This window comes from Mirounga leonina, unplaced genomic scaffold (assembly GCF_011800145.1).
Source record: "Mirounga leonina isolate KUSES-001 unplaced genomic scaffold, KU_Mleo_1.0 Mir_151, whole genome shotgun sequence".
NCBI classification, from domain to species: domain Eukaryota; kingdom Metazoa; phylum Chordata; class Mammalia; order Carnivora; family Phocidae; genus Mirounga; species Mirounga leonina.
Window position 1 is genome coordinate 70,712,377 of NW_023270377.1, and position 19,379 is coordinate 70,731,755.

The following is a 19,379-nucleotide window of genomic DNA, read 5'->3' on the forward strand; positions in this document are numbered from 1 at the left end:
CCTAGCCTGTAAGCCTCACTTCAAGACCTCTAATTCCCATATCAAATATTAACACTAGACTCTAGGATGTATATACAGCAGGCACATATTTTCTTTTGAGTACTGAAGACCCTCACATCCAGAGTCCTTGTGAAATATCAAAATGCCCAAGACACAAGTGTCTGTTAACACCTACTATATTCTCAAATGACACTTCTCTGTAGTGTTACAATGGAGTTGTGACCTGGGCCCAACCACTCACCTGCATTCAACTACATGGGCTCCACAAGGTGGGGGAAATGTTCCAGAGGATGAGACACACACATCTACTATTCCCTTAGTCACTCTCGGCCCCTACATGCCCTCACATAATGGGATTCTGTGTATAAGGTACACATTTCTGGTACAACACAGACCTAAGTACAAGTTACCTAATCGGGCTCATCCAAATACACAACCATCTGTGTCAATGGCAGAAGAAAGATGACCGTGCCATCCGGAGACACTATGGCTGCATACAGTAATTCATGAGCAGTTTAAGGGATGTTCAAGAGTAACCAGACACAGAGGTTTCTGCCATAAGTGCCAACTTTATCACTCAGCTACCTAAGGAGCAACTTTGTAACTGTGCTTCTGACAAGTAAGTGTCCGCTCAACTTCCATCCAAGTTTTGCTCTCCTTGCCTGGTGAGCAAGTGTGGACCATGTTGGAGCATTTACTCTCCATCAGCTTCAGCCATCACTCACTCTCGTTTCCATACAGAGCTCACAGGAGCTTCACAAATCCCATGTATCGCCACTGCGCATCCTCCCTTTGCTTTACCCAAATGTCTCTTTTCTGCTCAGAAGTGCTTTCCTAATAAGCCTTTGCATTTGCCTCACAGCTCACAAAGCTGGCTTCCTTTACAGGGCAGTTTTACAGACATAATTCTAATCACTTTGCACAAATCTCAAGCAAACCAAGAGAGGAATAATACAAGTAGTTAGTGGCAAAGCTGGAATCAGAACCCAGACAGTGGGTCAGTCACTGCCCTATACTGCTTTCATGTCCTGCTGCCCATCAGGAAGACATATGCTTGCCAGGAAACACAGATATCAGAGAATGAAATCCCTCAGCGGGGGTGAGGGGGGCATCTGGCTGAGGATGGAGAATTGAGAGGACTGATACTGTGGGAATCCATTCTCGGCCACCAAGTCAGATGAAGGAAAATGAAGATGGGCGCCAAGGCAGATGGCTACATTGAAACAGCAACCCCCACAGAAGAGCTTGTGTATCAGGCCCTACAGTTCACAGTCTGCATCTCATATAAATTTCAGTTACCCTATAAAGAGAAGTGCCATTATTACCCCCATCTCCCAGATAAGGAAAGACCTATAACCTACCCAAGCACACCAAGTAGGAGGTGAATCCAGTTCCAAACTGCCCAAGACTGGGGTGGATGGAGACTTCTGCACCTATGAGTATCGCTAATATTTTAGTTAGCTAAAACCAGAGTCTCACAGGTTTCTGACTGATGGCAGGTAATACATCAGGCTTTTCAAAAAGTGAGCTCAACCTGAATAGGCCTATAGCTATTAAAGAAACTGAATCAACAAATAACCTTCCAAAATAGAAAGCACCAGGCCCAGATGGGTTCACTGGTGAATTCTACTAAACATTTAAGTAAGAAATCATACTAGTTCTCTACAATCTCTTCCAGAGGACAGAAGTAAAAGGTATACTTCCTAACTCACTCTAACAGATTCTATGAAGACAGCATACCTCTAACACCAAAACCAGAGACAGTACAAGAAAACTACAGACCAATAGCTCTCATAAATATGGATGCAAAAATCCTCAACAAAATATTAGCAAATCAAATCCAAGAATGCATAAAAAGAATTATAAGGGCACCTGGGTAGTGCAGTCGGTTGGGCATCCGACTCTTGGTTTCAGCCCGGGTTGTGGTCTTGGGGTCGTGGGATCAGGCCTCACATCAGGCTCTGTGCTCAGCAAGGGGTCTGCTTCAGGTTCTCTCTCCCTTTCCCTCTGCCCCTCCTGCTTATGTGCACACACGCTCTCTTCTCTAAAATAAATAAATCTTAAAAAAAAAAATAAAAGAATTCTATATCACACTCAAGGGAGATTGATTCCAGGTGTGCAAGGCTGGTTCAACATCAGAAAATTAATGTAATCCATCACATCAATAGGCTAAAGAAGCAAAATCACATGATCATATCAATAGATCAGAAAATTCATGGCCAAATCTAATACCCATTCATGATAGAAACTCTCAGTCAACTAGGAACAGAGGGAAAATTCCTAAAATTGATAAAGAATATCTACAAAAACTCTACGGGCGCCTGGGTGGCTCAGTTGGTTAAGCGACTGCCTTCGGCTCAGGTCATGATCCTGGAGTCCCGGGATCGAGTCCCGCATCGGGCTCCCTGCTCGGCAGGGAGTCTGCTTCTCCCTCTGACCTTCCTCCTTCTCATGCTCTCTGTCTCTCATTCTCTCTCTCTCAAATAAATAAATAAAATCTTTAAAAAAAAAAAAAAAAGAATATCTACAAAAACTCTAATATTATACTTGATGGTGGAAACAAGAAGTTTTCCCACTAAGATCAGGAACAAGGCAAGGATATTCCCTCTCACCACTCCTTTTCAACATTGCCCTGGAAGTCCTAGTTAATACAATAAGATAAGACAAGAAAAGGTATATAGATTGGCAAAGAAGAAATAAAACTAACTTCTTCCACAGATGACATGATCGTCTATGTAGAAAATCCGAAATAACGGACCAAAAAGTTCCTGGAACAGGGATTATAGCAAGCTTGCAGGATACAGAATTAATATACAAAAGCCAATTGATTTCATATATACCAGTAATGAACAAGTGGAATTTGAAATTAAAAACAATACCATTTGCATTTGCACCTCAAAAAGTGAAATCCTTCAGTATAAACAAAATGTATAAAAGCTCCACATGAAGAAAACTAAAAAACGCTGATGATCAAAGAACTAACCAAATGGAGAGATAGTCCATATTCATAGAAGGGAAGATTCTACATTTTCAAGATGCCAATTTTTCCTACTTAATCTATAGGTTCAATGTAATCTCAATCAAAATCCCAGCAGGTTATTTTGTAGATATTAGCCAACTGATTCTAAAGTTTATACGGAAAGGCAAAAGACCCGAAATAGCCAATACAACTTTGAAGGAGAAGAATGGACATTCACATGCAAGAAATTAAACCTAGACACCAACTTTACACCCTTCACAAAAATTCAAAAATGGATCGCAGACCTAAATGCAAAAGGCTAAACTATAAAACCCCTAGAACATAAAAAAATCCTAACGACCCTGGCTATGTCAGTGACTGTTTAGATACAACCCCAATTCATGAAAGAAATAACTGATGAGCTGAAATTCACTAAAACTAAAAACAACTCTTCCGCGAAAGACAATGTCAAGAGAATGAGAAGACAAGCCACAAACTGGGAAAAAATATTTGCAAAAGATACATCTGATAAAGGACTATAATCCAAAATATACAAAGAACTCTTAAAACTAACAAGAAAACAAACAACCTTTTAAAATGTGCCAAACCTGGGGCGCCTGGGTGGCTCAGTTGGTTAAGCGACTGCCTTCGGCTCAGGTCATGATCCCGGAGTCCCTAGATCGAGTCCCATGTCAGGTTCCCCCTGCTCGACAGGGAGTCTGCTTCTCCCTCTGACCCTCCCCCTTCTCATGTGCTCTCTCTCATTCTCTCTCTCAAATAAATAAATAAAATCTTTAAAAAAAAATAATAAAATAAATTGTGCCAAACCTTAACAGATAGCTCACCCAGAAAAGATGTACATGTGGAAAATAAGCTATGAAAAGATACTCTATAACATATGTCATCAGGGAACTGCAAATTAAAACAATAAGAGACCACCATACATCTATCAAAATGGCCAAAATCCAAAAAACTGACAACACCAAATACAAGTGGGCATGTAGCACAACAGGAATTCTTATTCATTGCTTATGGAAATGCAAAGACGGTACAGCCACTTTGAAAGGAAGTTTATCAATTTTTTATAAAACTAAACATACTCGTACCATATTAGCCAGCAATCATGCTTCTTGGTATTCACCCAAAGGTATTAAAAACTTATGTCCAGGGCGCCTGGGTGGCTCAGTTGGTTAAGCGACTGCCTTTGGCTCAGGTCATGATCCTGGAGTCCCTGGATCGAGTCCCGCATTGGGCTCCCTGCTCAGCGGGGAGTCTGCTTCTCCCTCTGACCCTCCCGACCCTCCCCCCCTCATGCTCTCTCTCTTTCTCTCTCAAATAAATAAATAAAATCTTAAAAAAAAAAACAAAAAAACTTATGTCCATACAAAAACTGGCACACAACTGTTTACAGAAGGTCTATTCATAACTGCCAAACTGTGGTGCATTCAGACAATGGAATAGTATTCAGCACTAAAAAGAAATAATGGGCACCTAGGTGGCTCAGTCGTTGAGCATCTGCCTTCGGCTCAGGTCATGATCCCGGGGTCCTGGGATTAAGCCCTGCATCAGCTCCCTGCTCAGCGGGAAGCCTGCTTCTCCCTCTCCCACTCCCCCTGCTTGTGTTCCCTCTCTCGCTGTGTCTCTCGCTGTCAGATAAATAAGTAAAATCTTTAAAAAAAAAAAAAAAAAAAGCATTCATGTGGGGCGCCTGGGTGGCTCAGTCATTGAGCGTCTGCCTTCAGCTCAGGTCATGATATCAGGGTCCTGGGATCGAGCCCCACATCGGGGCTCCCTGCTCCACGGGAAGCCTGCTTCTCCTCTCCCACTCCCCCTGCGTGTGTTCCCTCTCTTGCTGTGTCTCCCTCTGTCAAATAAATAAAATCTTTAAAAATAAATAAATAAAAAATAAAAATAAGCTATCAAGTCACGAAAAAGATACGGAAAAACCTTAAATGCATAATTATTAAGTGAAAAAGCCAGTATGAAAAGGCTACATACTATAGGATTCCAACTCTATGACCTTCCAGCAAAGGCAAAACTATGGAGATTATAATTACAAAGGTGAGTAGTGCCAGGGGTTCAAGGTGGGATGTGTAGCATAGATGGAATGGAGCACAGAGGATTTTTAGGGCAGTGAAAATACTCTGTAGAATACCATAATGATGGATACCTATCATTATATGTTTGTCCAAATTCAGAAAATCTAACACCAAGGATGTAAACTTTGAACTTTCAGTGATGATGGCATGCCAATGTAGGTTCACTGATTGTGACAAATGTCTCACTGTGATGGGGGATGTCAATAATGGGGAGGTTGTGCATGTGTAGGGGTAGGGGTGTATGAAACATCTCCAGACACTTCACTTAATGTTGCTGTGAGCTGCTCTTTAAAAAATTCTATTAAAAAAATAGTTAAGTGAGCTCATTAACTGCCACGTAGAACCTTTGACCAATAAAGGAGGACTTGGTTGGTGATGGAAGGGACAAGAAAGTCACACCAAGTCACACCTCCTTGGAAGAGTTTCCTAAATCTTATTTCTCAGAATGCTCATGCAAACAAAGGGTTCCATGCGTTAACTCTTCACTAGCTACTCTCCGTAAGCCACCAGGGGCAAAGCCTACTGGTTTAACACTCCAGGCCCAGACAATGGAGATTTTCCCTGTGGTCCCAGTTTTCCCTTTGTAAGGCACTCCGGTTCTTACTGAGCTCTCCTCTAGAGATCACCATTCTGTGTTCGCGTCAGCTTCCCAACGCCAGGTTCTGCACACCCTTGCCCCTCCACCTGGAACACAGCCAGCCATTCCTGCTGACACATACACACACACAGACCTGTTTCACCACAAGCTTGAGGATTCAAGCTGGAGCATCAATCTTTCCTTTTTGTCTATTTCTACTTTACAGTAACTTTCATCAATGTCAGCTACAGGTACAATAGCTTCCATGAGCTTCTGTGACTTCTCTGAGAATTGGAAATGATCAAAAAAGAGATTCCAACCACTGCTCTCCCTGCCCCCATCTGTTTTCTTGAGGTAAAAAGACTCATTTCTGAGCATGGCACTGGGTTTGTTCTCGCCGCCATCTGACACCACCACGGGGTGCAGCTGACGCTGCTGTAAAGTGTGACTGGATAAAGCCTCCAGTCATCATTAACCACAGGCAGCGCGAAACATGCAGCAAAAATGCCAAGAGCCTGAGAAAACGGGAGAGTGACAGAAGCATAGAAAAGTAGGGTTGAGGGGCACCTTCAGCTCAGTCGGTTAAGCGTCATGATCTTGGGGTCCTGGAATTGAGCCCATGTCGGGCTCCCTGCTCAGCGGGGGTGGGGTCTCCTCTCTCTCCCTCTGCCCCCTTCCCCGCTTGTGCTCTCTCTTGCTCTCTCTCAAATAAAATCTTAAAAAAAAAAAGTAGGGTTGAGAAGACCCCTGACAAACCCAGCTTAAAATATACTCCCCTTTGCTCACTGCCTAATGACAGCAAAGCCCTGACAAAGAGGTAAGACCTTAATTAAAGAATCAGTTCTCTCTAAATAGGGGGGAAGCTATGTTTCTAGCTTTATAAATGTAAGGTACCATTACACTGAAATTGCTTACGTGTCCATTAGTATTTTCAACCAGTCACATGGGGCTGATGACTGGCAATTACTAAACTATCCATTTTAACAGGGGCATAGGTATGTACCAGGGTAACTGAAAGAAGTGATTAGATCCTATCTCCAAGGCTTCCAGGTGGAAACAAAGACAAGAACCAAAGACAAGGAGCTCAGGGAAGGTCAGGGCAGAGACATGCAATGAGTATCTGTGCAGAGGGAGGAAGAAAGGAGGAAGCACAGTGCTCCAGGTGTTTGGAGCAAGAATTTATTTCTCCCACAGGGAAAAGGAGAGACACAAAGGCTGGCTGGCTGAAGCAAAAGATGTAAGCCACCCATGAGGTCAAGTTTGACAGAGGAAGTTCTGACCTTAGGCACCAGGAAGAGAATAAGGCGAAGGGAGAAGTGAAACACAGGGCTGGTTTAGAGCATAGCAGTGACTTGGTCAAAGGCCATTCAATGGGGGGAAAACTGTCTTTTCAGTAAATGGCACCAGGACAAACGGATAGCCACACGTACAAGAATGAAGTCGGCCCCTACCTCACAGCATGTATGAAAAATTAACATAGGTCTAAGTCTTTGTGACTTTGGAGTAGACAACAGTTTCTTAGAGCATCAAAAGAACAGGGATAAAATAAAATGGACTACATCAATGGTAAAAACTTGTGCTTGAAACAACAATATCAAGAAAGTGAAAAAGACCAACCCACAGAATGGAAGTAAATTTTTATACTGCATAACTTGTAATTAGAATACAAAAAGGATTCTCACAACTTAAAACTACAAGGAGATGCCAGTTCACATGCAGTAGGAGGACTGTAACAACAAAAAAAAAAGACTGACAACAACAAGCGTTGACAAGAATGTGGAGAAGCTAGAAATCTCGCACTCTGCTGGTGGGAATCCAAAATGTTGCGGTCACTTTGGAAAATACTTTGGCAGTGCTTCAAAATGTTAAACATACAATTATTGTATGATCCAGCAATTTTATTCCTAGGTATACACTCAAGAAATGAAAAGATACATACACCCAAAAATGCACACACAAATGTTCACAACAGTATTATTCATAATAACCAAAAACTAGAAATCCAAATGTCCATATACTGAAGAATGGATTTTTAAATGTGGTATATACATACAATAAAATACTAGGTAATGAAATGGAATGAAGTTCTGATACATACTACATACAATGTGGATGAACCTAGAAAACACTGTTATACGAAAGAAGTCAGTCACAAGAGCCCACATGTTACAGGATTCCATTTATGTGAAAAGCCTGGAATAGGCGATTCAGAGATAGAAAATAGATTACTATTTGCTTAGGGCTGCGGGATGGTGGATTAGGGAGAGGGGGAGGGAAGTAGGGAGGAATGTGGAGGAATTGCTAATGTGAATGGGTTTTTGTTTTTTTTTTAAGGGAGATAAAAAGGTTCTAAAATTAGATTGTGGCAATGGTTGCACAACCCTGTGAAAATACGAAAAACGCTGAACTGTAAACTTTAAATGGGTGAATTATATGGTATGTGATACATCACAATAAAGCTGTTTTTAAAAAATGCAATGAGATAAATCACAATGGAAAAGTATGTAAATTTGAACTGAGAACAAAAAACTTTTGTGGGTCATAAAACACTATTATAAACCTAATTAAATGGAAAATGATGATCTAGGAAAATGTTTTAGTGACATACATGACTTATGTCTTATAACAAACAGGAAAGCTGTGATGATTTGCTAAGAAATACGTATTGCCCAAGCAGATTAAACAAATACCACAAAAAATTCCCCAAAGAAAAAAGTACAAATGACCAGTAAGTATATCACAATCCACTCTCAACATTAGTTTCCACCCAGTAATCCCACTTGCATCGTCTATCCAATGAAAATATTAGAGATGACTTTAAATATTAATATATAAGAATGTTCTTCCACTGTTTTTTTTTTTTTAAGATTTTATTTATTTATTTGACAGAGAGAGAGCGAGAGCAGGAACACAAGCAGGGGGAGTGGGAGAGGGAGAAGCAGGCTTCCTGCCGAGCAGGGAGCCCGATGTGGGACTCGATCCCGGGACCCTGGGATCATGACCTGAGCCGAAGGCAGACGCTTAACGACTGAGCCACCCAGGCGCCCTCCACTGTTCTTATTTGGTGGAAAACTGGGAACCTTTTACATGTCCAGTGCTCAGGCAAATGGGCGAATGCATCACTTGTGTACTATAGAAGTACAGGAAAGACATTCAATCGAGTGTCAAAAGAGTTGGTCTTTCTGGGGGTACGAGTAAACCAAGATTTATTGTACCTTTAGTTCATTTTTGTAATGTCTTCTCCTCCTCAAATATTTCTAAAATTTAAAAACTAAAGATAATATCAGTCTATTTACCCTCATTAAAAAAGAATATGTGATTGTCTCCTATAATTCCTTACCAGTGGTTCTCAAACTTTGGTACATATTAGAATCACCTGGGAAGCTTTTTTTTTTTTAATCCCAATGCCCAGGCCATACTTCATATGCATTAAATCAGAATCTCTAAAGGTAGAACTCAGGCATCAGTCTTCTTTAAAACTCTGGGGAGAGGGGCGCCTGGGTGGCTCAGTCGTTAGGCGTCTGCCTTCGGCTCAGGTCATGATCCCAGGGTCCTGGGATTGAGTCCCACATCGGGCTCCCGGCTCAGCGGGGAGCCTGCTTCTCCCTCTGACCCTCTCCCCTCTCATGCTGTTTCTCTCTCGCTCGCTCTCTAAAAAATAAATAAAATCTTTAAAAAAAAAAAAAAAAAAAAACTCTGGGGAGAGGGGCGCCTGGGTGGCTCAGTCGTTAGGCGTCTGCCTTCAGCTCAGGTCATGATCCCAGGGTCCTGGGATCGAGCCCCGAATCGGGCTCCCCGCTTGGCAGAAAGCCTGCTTCTCCCTCTCCCACTCCCCCCTGCTTGTGTTCCCTCTCTCTGTCTCCCTCTGTCAAATAAATAAATAAAATCTTTAAAAACAAAAAAACAGAAACTCTGGGGTGAGTCAGAGGCACGGACAAAGTGTATATGGGTGAATCAGGATCGCAGGTGCGGAAATAAAGGGCACTCAGAAAGGTCCTCAGGTTCACAGTAGAGCAAAGGCATTCACATGGGCTCGATGCGTCAACACAGGGCAACAGAGAGTGTGTGTCCGGGTCACGGCTGGGCGTGGCAGTAAAAGGCACAGGCAGCCACCTACTCCGAGGAGGAGGCTATCGTACACCATGTCTCCAGGAGAAAACAAAGAATGTTTTCCTATTCACCGCAGCAGGAGGAACTGTCCTTGCTGAAAGTCAGAGCCCTAATTGTGGCCCTGACCACTTGGGTGAAAGCAGGGCCTAAAACTAGCCAGCGCTACAGGCAGGCTTGGGCTGGGACTGTGCATTTCCTGGGTTGTTCTCCCCTCTCCTACCCCCCTCCCCCCCAAAAAAGCCTCACAGATACATGTGGGCACTTGAAGCCCATGGCCTCCCTGTGTGCACGCAACCAGGACACAAAGCGCCGTCATTTACAGCTCATGTGTCAACAACGTACAGACAGAACAATGCAGACTGGCATCGGAGAAAATGCTGGGGACAGAGCAGGGGACCTGGGCTTAGGCCAAAGCTCTACCAGTAACTTCCACACTGGGGCAAGTTCCATCCCCTTCCCTATCTGCAAAGAGGCCTGGCACAGATGGCCTGACCTGGTCTGGAGGCCTCGCCAACTCAAAAATGTCTATGATCCTGGGGCGCCTGGCTGGCTCAGCTGGTGGAGTGTGATCTCGGGGTTGTGAGTTCGAGCCCCATGGTGGGTGTAGAGATTACTTAAAAATAAAATCTTTAAAAAAGAAAATAGAAAATGTCTATGATCTTCCCCACATAACAGAGTGTGGTTGTAGCTAAAACTGGAAGCCAGCTGAGTGTTTTTCTGACCGTGAACTTGATCTGACTCAGCTGTGATCATTCCCCTGACATAGTAACATGGAAGGAAAGAAAATGGGAATTGTCTGAGAAGTGCAGACAGAAGGGAAGTTCAAAAAGAGGAAGGTGACAGGAGGACTTCTCTCAGCCCCTTCTTACTAATTCGGACAAAGCACCGCACCAGCACTATCCATCTGAGATCGTTCCCAGAAGATGGTTAACTTCAAAAAGAAGCCTCTCAAAGAACTCGGGAGGGAATGTGAAATCAATACAGCTTTTCTGGAAAGTGACTGGGCAGTATGCATCAAGATCTTTAAAAATGCAGTCCATTTAGTTCAATAATTCCGTTTCTGGGAACTTGCCACTCTTACAATATCAGATGTGCACAAAAATTACTGGACAAAAGCATTCACATCAGGAGCTCTGGAGACTGCTTCCACAATAATGTGAATGTACCTTACATGACTAGACTGTACATTTAAAAATAGTTAAAATGGCAAATTCTGTTACTTGTATTTTACCACAATTAAAAATTTTGAATTCATAGGCACTGAACAGCAAAAACAAAGCAAAATATCCTAGCTCATGCTACAATTTTTAAAAACCTGAAAAATAAAAAATACCCAACAATTGGAAACTAGTTAAAAATCAATCATGGAATATTGAAACAAAAGACATTAAATCTCAAGTCCTTCAAGCAAACTGGAAATTGTTCATGATATAATATTAAGTGAAAAAAGGCAGTGCATGTGTGGTCTCAGGTCTCGATGGAGTAGATCAAAAAAATCTTTTTAAGGGCGCCTGGGTGGCTCAGTTGGTTAAGCGACTGCCTTCGGCTCAGGTCATGATCCTGGAGTCCTAGGATCGAGTCCCGCATCGGGCTCCCTGCTCGGCGGGGAGTCTGCTTCTCCCTCTGACCCTCCTCCCTCTCATGCTCTCTGTCTCTCATTCTCTCTCTCAAAATAAATAAATAAATAAAATCTTTAAAAAAAAATCTTTTTAAAAAAATAAAAATAAGTAAATAAAAATGCTAATTTTCTACAGGAAACACTCTTGCAGGGTGAGAGAGGGAGGATCTGGACAGACAATTAACTTATGGTCCAAGAATCAAAGGGCAGAATGACTTCACTACACAGCCTGTCAACTTGGAGGTTTCTGCCTTGAAGAAACAGCCAGCCAGAGGGGTTTCCAAAAGGGCTACAGCAGGAACTGGAACTGGAACTGGAACGAGCAGCAGACGTGCACCTAGCTGGCACCATCCATTCTCTCCACACAAGCGAGGATGAAAAAAGCAGTATCCCCCACTTTCCAACCTCTACCGCTGTACCCCACCACAGCATTTTAAAAGTGTGCTTCCCATTCATGCTCTACCTTTGGAGTGTTTCATAATGGGCCCAAAGTGATCTGGGAAATATAATCCAAGTATAAAGTAACTAATGATATTACTAATAAATAAACCATAGGAAATGGGCTTTGCTCTTCTCTGGAAGACAAAAGGATACATTACAAATATTAATGAATTCTTAATCCAAAAAAGCTTGCAACCACCAGACTATAATGGATACTGGCCCTTGTTTTCTTTACCAGCAAATATAGTTTCCATTCAAAAAAGAAACAATACTCAAAAACTGCATCTTTAGACTAACAAGTGAAAAAAATATAGCTATGTGGAACAAGGTAGTAGGAGAATAAATAATATTAACTAAGCAATATGAGTGGAATGTAAGAAACCCAACCATGAAAAATGCAGGTCACATTATTGCAAGGTTAATGAAACTGTCTCTGGCCCAGAGTTCCCATGACCCACCAGCTAATCACCTATTGTATTAAAATACAAACTTTCATTAAAACAAGCTACGTGGAGTGCCTATTACAGGGGTTTATAGTATTTGACCTTTGCTAGAACGGTTTCAGTCCCTGACAGTTTCTTGATTAGCATCAATTAGTGAAGAGTTTCTATCCAAACGAGTAAAACAGGTTTAGATTTTTTTTTTTTTTTTTTTTAATGAACCTTCTTAAACAAGAGAGAGAGAAAAGAGTCTTATCATACAAATGAGAACAGAAGTCAACAGGGTAATTCAGAGCTGGTTCTGAATGATGACAAGATCTGAAGCCCAGCCCGGCTGGTGTGAGGGGAGCGCAGGGGAAGGGCTCAGTTACCTATGGACGCAGCATGCACACCGTATTTACCGTATCATTAGCAACAACAGTGTGAGCTTTTTAAATAGACGGCTATTTTTAAATCCAACGCATGTTCATGACCATATGCCAACTAATTTTACAGGCAGGTAGAACACTAAGTCTCTGGATACTTTTCTAACAATACTGCTTGAACAGAAACCTGTGAGTGTTAAACACTGTGGAAAAACATTGTTTATTGTCTGATGTACTCTGAGTCACTGCCATTTTTAAGCAAGCATCTTTGCCCTTAGCTTCCCTTTTGAATTAAAATTGCCAAGATAATGAAGCCAAATTACCACTGTGAGACACTAATTTGCTGCACAAATTTGGGCAATGCACAAGCATGGCTCCATTAGAGAAGAATCTGCTTAGTGTATTTAATTTGGACCCAAAGCATCTAATATGGAGCATATTCTCTTCAATCCATTAAAAGGCTGAATGTCGCACTATTCCCTTCTGTTCATAAGGCCTTGCAAAGCATTTAATAAATTTTATTCCTATGGAGAAAAACAAACTATATGATAGTTTCTCAAAACTAAAAATATCCAATTTGGTCAGGACACAGGAGACCAGGCCTCATCAGGGATTTCTGGCCCATAAGAGCCTGTGGCCTCTGAGACCCTTCTGGAGAGCCATACTTCCCATGTTTGTCATGCCATTCATTGCTATCTAGCATCCCACTAACACCCCACAAAATAAACACATTGTAGCTATGAAGTGATGGACGTGTTAACCTTACTGTAATTATTTTGCAATATATACCTGCATAGATAAAATCACTATGTTGTACACCTTAAACTTACATGGTATAGTCAAGTGTATCTCAATAGAGCTGGAAAAATCAAATTAAAAAAATTACAAAGATTCAAGTCCCAATAAGCAAACTTCTGTTAATAATAAAATTCCCTCTGAAATACGTATTCCCTAGTCTCTTAGGTATTCTCACCAGGCCTAAGGCCCAAGCAGCATCAACTCATATGCAGCAGCATAGACTATAGCAGGGCAAATTCTACCAAAGGTTGTATTTCTGCACTTAGCACTCACATTACCCTCAACCGAGGTCCCTTAAGAATCCAGAGAGGGGGCGCCTAGGTGGCTCAGTCAGTTAAGAGTCTGCCTTTGGCTCAGGTCATGATCTCAGGGTCCTCGGATCGAGCCTGCTTCTCCCCCTCCCTCCTGCTCATGCTCTCTCTCTAATAAATAAAATCCAGATAGGTTCAGAATTCTAATATTGGTTTTATATAGATGATGTATACTCAAAGAAGCCATCGTGCCTATCCATGCCCATCAGACACAGGCTGCACATAAACACACTGATTCAAGGGAAAAAGGACAAATGACAGGGCTGATAAAGGAAGAAGTAAAATGCTGTGCACAATTTGTAGGAAGAAGAGTAATTCCAATGGGGTAACCATCAAGAAAGGCAGTGTGGGAACCACAATTTGAAAGAAGGGAAGAAATCTGACAAAGAGATATAGTGGTAGGGAAAGGCAAAGAGAAGGAAGGACATTCCAGGAATTTCCCCAAATACTGATAAACAGGTCAAATTCCTTGGCACAGGAAATTGCTTCATACCAAAAAGGTTTCCAAGTTCCAGCTAATGACTGGATTATAAACAATGCTGTCCAAAATAAGAAAGCTCTAGAACAATTAAGGGTTTTGGACACTCACCAATTCATAGCACCATTTCTAACATTCAAAGCCTCAAGGTTTGCCTTCTTAATTTTGTCACCACACAAATTGCAAATATCCACTAAATGATTCAGAAATAATGCCTATCACATCTCAAGTAATACAAATATTTAGGAAACCAGAAAAACAGATACCAATTTTATAGCTCCAGGACACATCTTAGACCAATTCCAAACTCGTTTCTGTGTAAATGAGAAGAATCCTTACACTGGCATATGATCAACAAGGGCCCCAAACTATCCTGCCTTCAGTAAACAAATGCTCAGCAAAGCTAAAAGATCAAAGAACTCTCATGATTGCAGGTATAAGAATTCTGGAAAGGCTTTCCTCACATCTGATTCATAACCTCTCAAAGTTAAGTAACGTTTGTGTTTTCATTGGTAATGTTAAGTGCAAAAACTTGGTAATGAGGGAAGCAAAGATACTTGAAACAAGTAATCCATAAGACCCTTGCTTCCCACCCCTTTAAAAGTCTGAATTTTCAAAAATTTATAGTTGTTCAAATGGTGGGTGATGTAATCAAAGAAAGTATATCAGTACATAACACTTGGCAGTAATAAATGGACTGTTGTCAGATTACCCTTGCCAAAATCCAGAACTTTTAAATGCACCACAATGAGTTTAGATTATAACACTCCCTAATTCATGATCAAGAACACAAGACCAATGATTAACATTAATATTGATAAAAAGATCTTGAATTTTTGTAAAAGTCTAGCCTGAGCAATCAAAATAGTTTGTATATAGGTTGAACTAAAGAAAGGAGTCTATTCAAATCATAACTCTCTTTTTTAAAGATTTTCTTCTTCCAGAAATTACTATAACAAAGAAATCCTCCCAGAAAATTCCTTATAAGCACCAGTTTTGCTTCATTTCAATATGCATTACATATATAACCAAGCTAGTTTGGGTGCTATTTTGCTGTTCAATTACCTGGGGATTTTTTATTTGATCTTGATTGCACCGAGTGAGACTGTCGAGGCAGCAGAGGTGATGAAGGCAGAGACATGGAGACACCTTTGGCCAAGCTCACCCTGTAGGTGTCCTCTGTTATAGGAAGGCTGCTCACAGAAAAGTCGCCACCATGGCCGGGCGGCAGGACTTGGGGGGAAGTCTCTGGACCAAAGTCACCTCCTGGAGTGAAGAGAGAAAACCTTAACTTAGACCATCCATTACAGGTAGATTAATTCTTAAGAACTACATCCTTAGAATATAATTCCCATATATCTCATGTGTATGTTGTTTTTTAATAGTTTTTTCTTTTTTCTTCTACCACTTCTAGGACTTTTTACCATGTGAGAGAAAATTCAAGTTTCACCATTCAAGTATCAATGAACTCCACACCTCATACCCGTTTCTGTACCCTATCAACTGGTCCAATTTCACTCCTAACAATGGGTCCAGGAAGCCACCAATCTGAGATTTTTTTTTTTAAGATTTATTTGAGAGACAGAGAGACAGAGAAAGTGAGAGAGAGCAAGAGCAGGGAGAAGGAGAAGCAGATTCCCCGCTGAGCAAGGAGCCCAATGCGGGGCTTGATCCCAGGACCCTGAGATTATGACCTGAGCTGAAATCAAGAGTTAGACACTTAACTGACCGAGCCACTCGGGCACCCCCTGAGATTAGATTAAGACCAAGTATGAATGATCCACAAGAAGCCATGATTTCAGCTCAAGTAACGGAGGGGGTCTTACATAGGTATTACAGAATAGATTCAAACACCCAGATGCTTTCCATAACTCCCTGCCTTCCCACCACTTCTCTCTAATAAGAGAACCCAAGGGAGGGTCTCCCAACTTCAACATTCCTCCCCAGCACCATGTATCTCTTCTCTCGTCAGATCCATGCCACACTCCCCACAGCACAGGGACCACCCTCCTACAACTCAACCAGCCCAACCCTTAGTCGTGGGACTGGAAATAGGACTCACTGATGAAGCTGGTTCTCCCTGGTTTTCAGCCCCTAAATGAACTTAAGGACAAATAAGCTTACTATTAGAAAATTAGATATTCTAGGGTAAGCAGATCCAATGACAAAATACAGAGGACACAATTACAGTAGAGAGAGGACAAAAGGAAGAGAGTACCGTTGGCTAGGGTCAGCCTCTCTGGAAAAGACACAGCTGGTCCTCAAGCATTCATATAAGCTCTCCTCTATTGCTCCTCCCCCACCCATCACTTCCTCCCCTCCCGGGTGTACTAAGAAGCAACTAAGGATGGGTGAGGAGAGAAGGTAAATTACCCTGATGATTAAAACATCTACAAGCTCTAACTTTATATACAGCAGAACTGGAAAAGATATAGAAAGTTTTCTATAAGCAAACTAGTCTCTCTGATAAACACTACCCAACTGGTCCTTACCAGGCCTTCTTGACTCTGAAAAATCAAGGCCTGGATTTGAATCAGCTCAATTTTTGTCGATCTTTGTGTGCAAGACTCAAAAGAGACATTACCCAAACTATCAAGTTCAAATTGCAACGCTGTGCTTATTCTTCATGTTAGGAGGCATGGTGAAATAGGTAGTCACCCCCTGCACAGACCGGGGTGAAGGTGGGGGGTTAAAACAGGCATATAGGCTCGTGCCTGACTTTCAAAAGGCAACTCAAAACCAGAAGAGCTGTTAATGGAAAAGCCATGGTCCCACAGTGGATGAGTTGGCAACATCAGAAAGGTCATTTGAGTCTCCCCTGGGCCAGCTGTGCTTGAAGGGGTTTTAACAGACTTGGGAAATTAAAGATTTATCACTAAAGCATCCAAGTGACTGGTATGTGAAGAAAAAAACCAGAATTACCAGGAAACCCTCACTAGAATTTTCAAAAACAAGAAGATTCACACAAACGTCTGTCCATGGGGGAAGGAAGCCGGAATTAGTGGAAATTCTTACATCCTAAATCTACATGAACAGCAACAGTCACCCACTCTGGTCCTCCTATAACCCTTGCTCGCCCTGCTTCCTGATCTGCACTGTAAGAAACCACCACCAATTCCCAGGACCTGGGAGCTACTCTTACACCACTGGAGATAAGCCAGAAATCTTTCTGAAACCACCTCCTTGAGGTCTTGAGCCAGGACATGATGTTTCCCAGCTCTCTGTCCATGGAAGGGACCTTAAGGCAGAGCTGGGGGTATATACCGTAATGCCAACGCCCACTGGAGCTGAGTAACCCCCACACTGAGGAGATTTGAGAAAGTAGAGGGAAGGAGAGCGGTTTTCTCTGGTCCAGTCTCTGGCACACATGATCAGTCCCCACCAGCACACTGTCTCATCAGGGGGAATACAAGCAGGTGCTATGCCTACAAGCATGGTGCCTGGTCACCTGATTTCCTGGATATTTGGCAAGGAACACTAGGAGATGGAGAACTTGGAAAGCATGGAGGCCACAGCCCCAAGAGGTACACAGATAGGATGTGTGGGAGACCTTGAATGGGTTGTCTATGTGGTTTGCCCTGTGGCTGCCCTCATACCATCTAAATCACAGACCTGCTAGTTCAATGGCTAGATTGGCCTGATAGGAGCAGGTGCTGTGACAAGGTACGGTCTTCCCTACTCACACACAAGTATTCCTAACCTGTACAAAAAAACAAAAAGCCGGGGACACCTGGGTGGCTCAGTCAGTTAAGCGTCTGCCTTCAGATCCGGTCATGATCCCGGGGTCCTGGTTTCGAGTTCCGAATTGGGCTCCCTGCTCGACGGGGAGCCTGCTTGTCCCTCTCCCTCTGCTGCTCCGCCCTGCTCGTGCTCTCTAATAAATCTTAAAAAAATAAAAATTAAAAAGCAAACCCCAAACCAGACTTCAAGCCCCTTAATTTGGATGGGGACACAAATTTAGGGAGAAATGTACCTATTATGACAATGCCAGAAATAAACAGTAAAGCTCATTACTGGAAAAGGGTTTGTTTTCTTAAATACTTAGTATTCTCCAATGTGATACAAGCAAAAAACTGGGGAGTGAAGGGTAAAACCATTTCACTGAAATAACCGGCACTGTGGGCACATTTCCTCCAGCTCTGGTGTTCTTTGAACTGTGACCTATTTTATTCCCACCTCCATTAAAGGAGGAGACGCACTTGGATCACCCTTCCTGTTGCCGCAGCAGAAATGCCCGCCCAGGTAGGACGAGGCATCCTCTCCAGAGTGGGAAAACCATTTATCAACCACCCCATGATATGCTAGGCCGCCTCCCGTTCGACTGGCAGGTGTTTCACATGGAACACTGATGTACCACAGACACATCTCCCGCAACATGTTTTTAATCTCAGAGAACGTCTAGTCCAATTGGACTACTTCACAGACGGGAAGCTGGGACGTGGAGGTGAACTATGGGGAGCAGGGTCCATGCACCCAGAACCTCCTCCTCTCCCAATTCCTGCAACTGGCCAGCTCACTGCTCCACACATCTAAGGACTTTATTTGGGGGGGAAAAAATGGAGGTCCCCCCAGACAGACATGTTTTTAAATTAAGAAATCTATAAAGGGTCAGCACGTTTGCTTTTAAGGTTTAGGCTTTGCAGGTCACATACAGGCTCCATCATACACACCCACATACACTTTTCTAATTTTAAAATCACCACTTCTTTGAGTTCCAAAAATAAAAGACTGCAAAGGGCATAGGGGCATAAGGTTCTTCCCACCGGTAATAAATATAACTAAATACATACATATGCACATACATACAACAAAAAAACTATAAATCCAAGTCATAGTTTACAAAGATGATGGAATTATCAAAGGGTTAAAGCCATCCAATAAGGCATTTTAAATTGGCAGAAATGGCTTTTGATAATAGTTCTTTATTTTAAAACTTTTTCACTGTTACAGACTGTGAAAAGGGATTTAAGTTCATAATGGAAGAAAATGCAAATCTGGGAGATGATGAATGTTTAAAGGTGTCTATGCAGAATGGCAATGTCCAACATTACAGATTAAAGTAAATGGAGTGCAGGATTAGAGAAGGCTTAGGGGGGGAAAAAAAACGAGGGCAAAGAAGCCAGGGAGATGAAAGCAAAATTGCATTTCAGAAAGAACAGACCTGAGAAAGGCAAAGGAGAGCT

General features: G+C 42.2%; 1 protein-coding gene across 5 annotated transcripts in view; it reads right to left on the reverse strand.

Moving 5' to 3' along the window:
• The window catches only part of TANC1 (tetratricopeptide repeat, ankyrin repeat and coiled-coil containing 1), a 230,247-nt gene that overhangs the window by 109,714 nt on the left and 101,154 nt on the right, over positions 1–19,379 (reverse strand). For 4 of the 5 annotated variants that reach the window (XM_035007968.1, XM_035007971.1, XM_035007969.1 and 1 more), the window contains one exon: positions 15,262–15,462. The exons of the other annotated variant lie outside the window; for it this stretch is intronic. In XM_035007968.1, the coding sequence (XP_034863859.1) occupies positions 15,262–15,462 (201 nt within the window). The remainder of the gene's footprint in view (positions 1–15,261; positions 15,463–19,379) is intronic. 5 annotated transcript variants of the gene reach the window in all.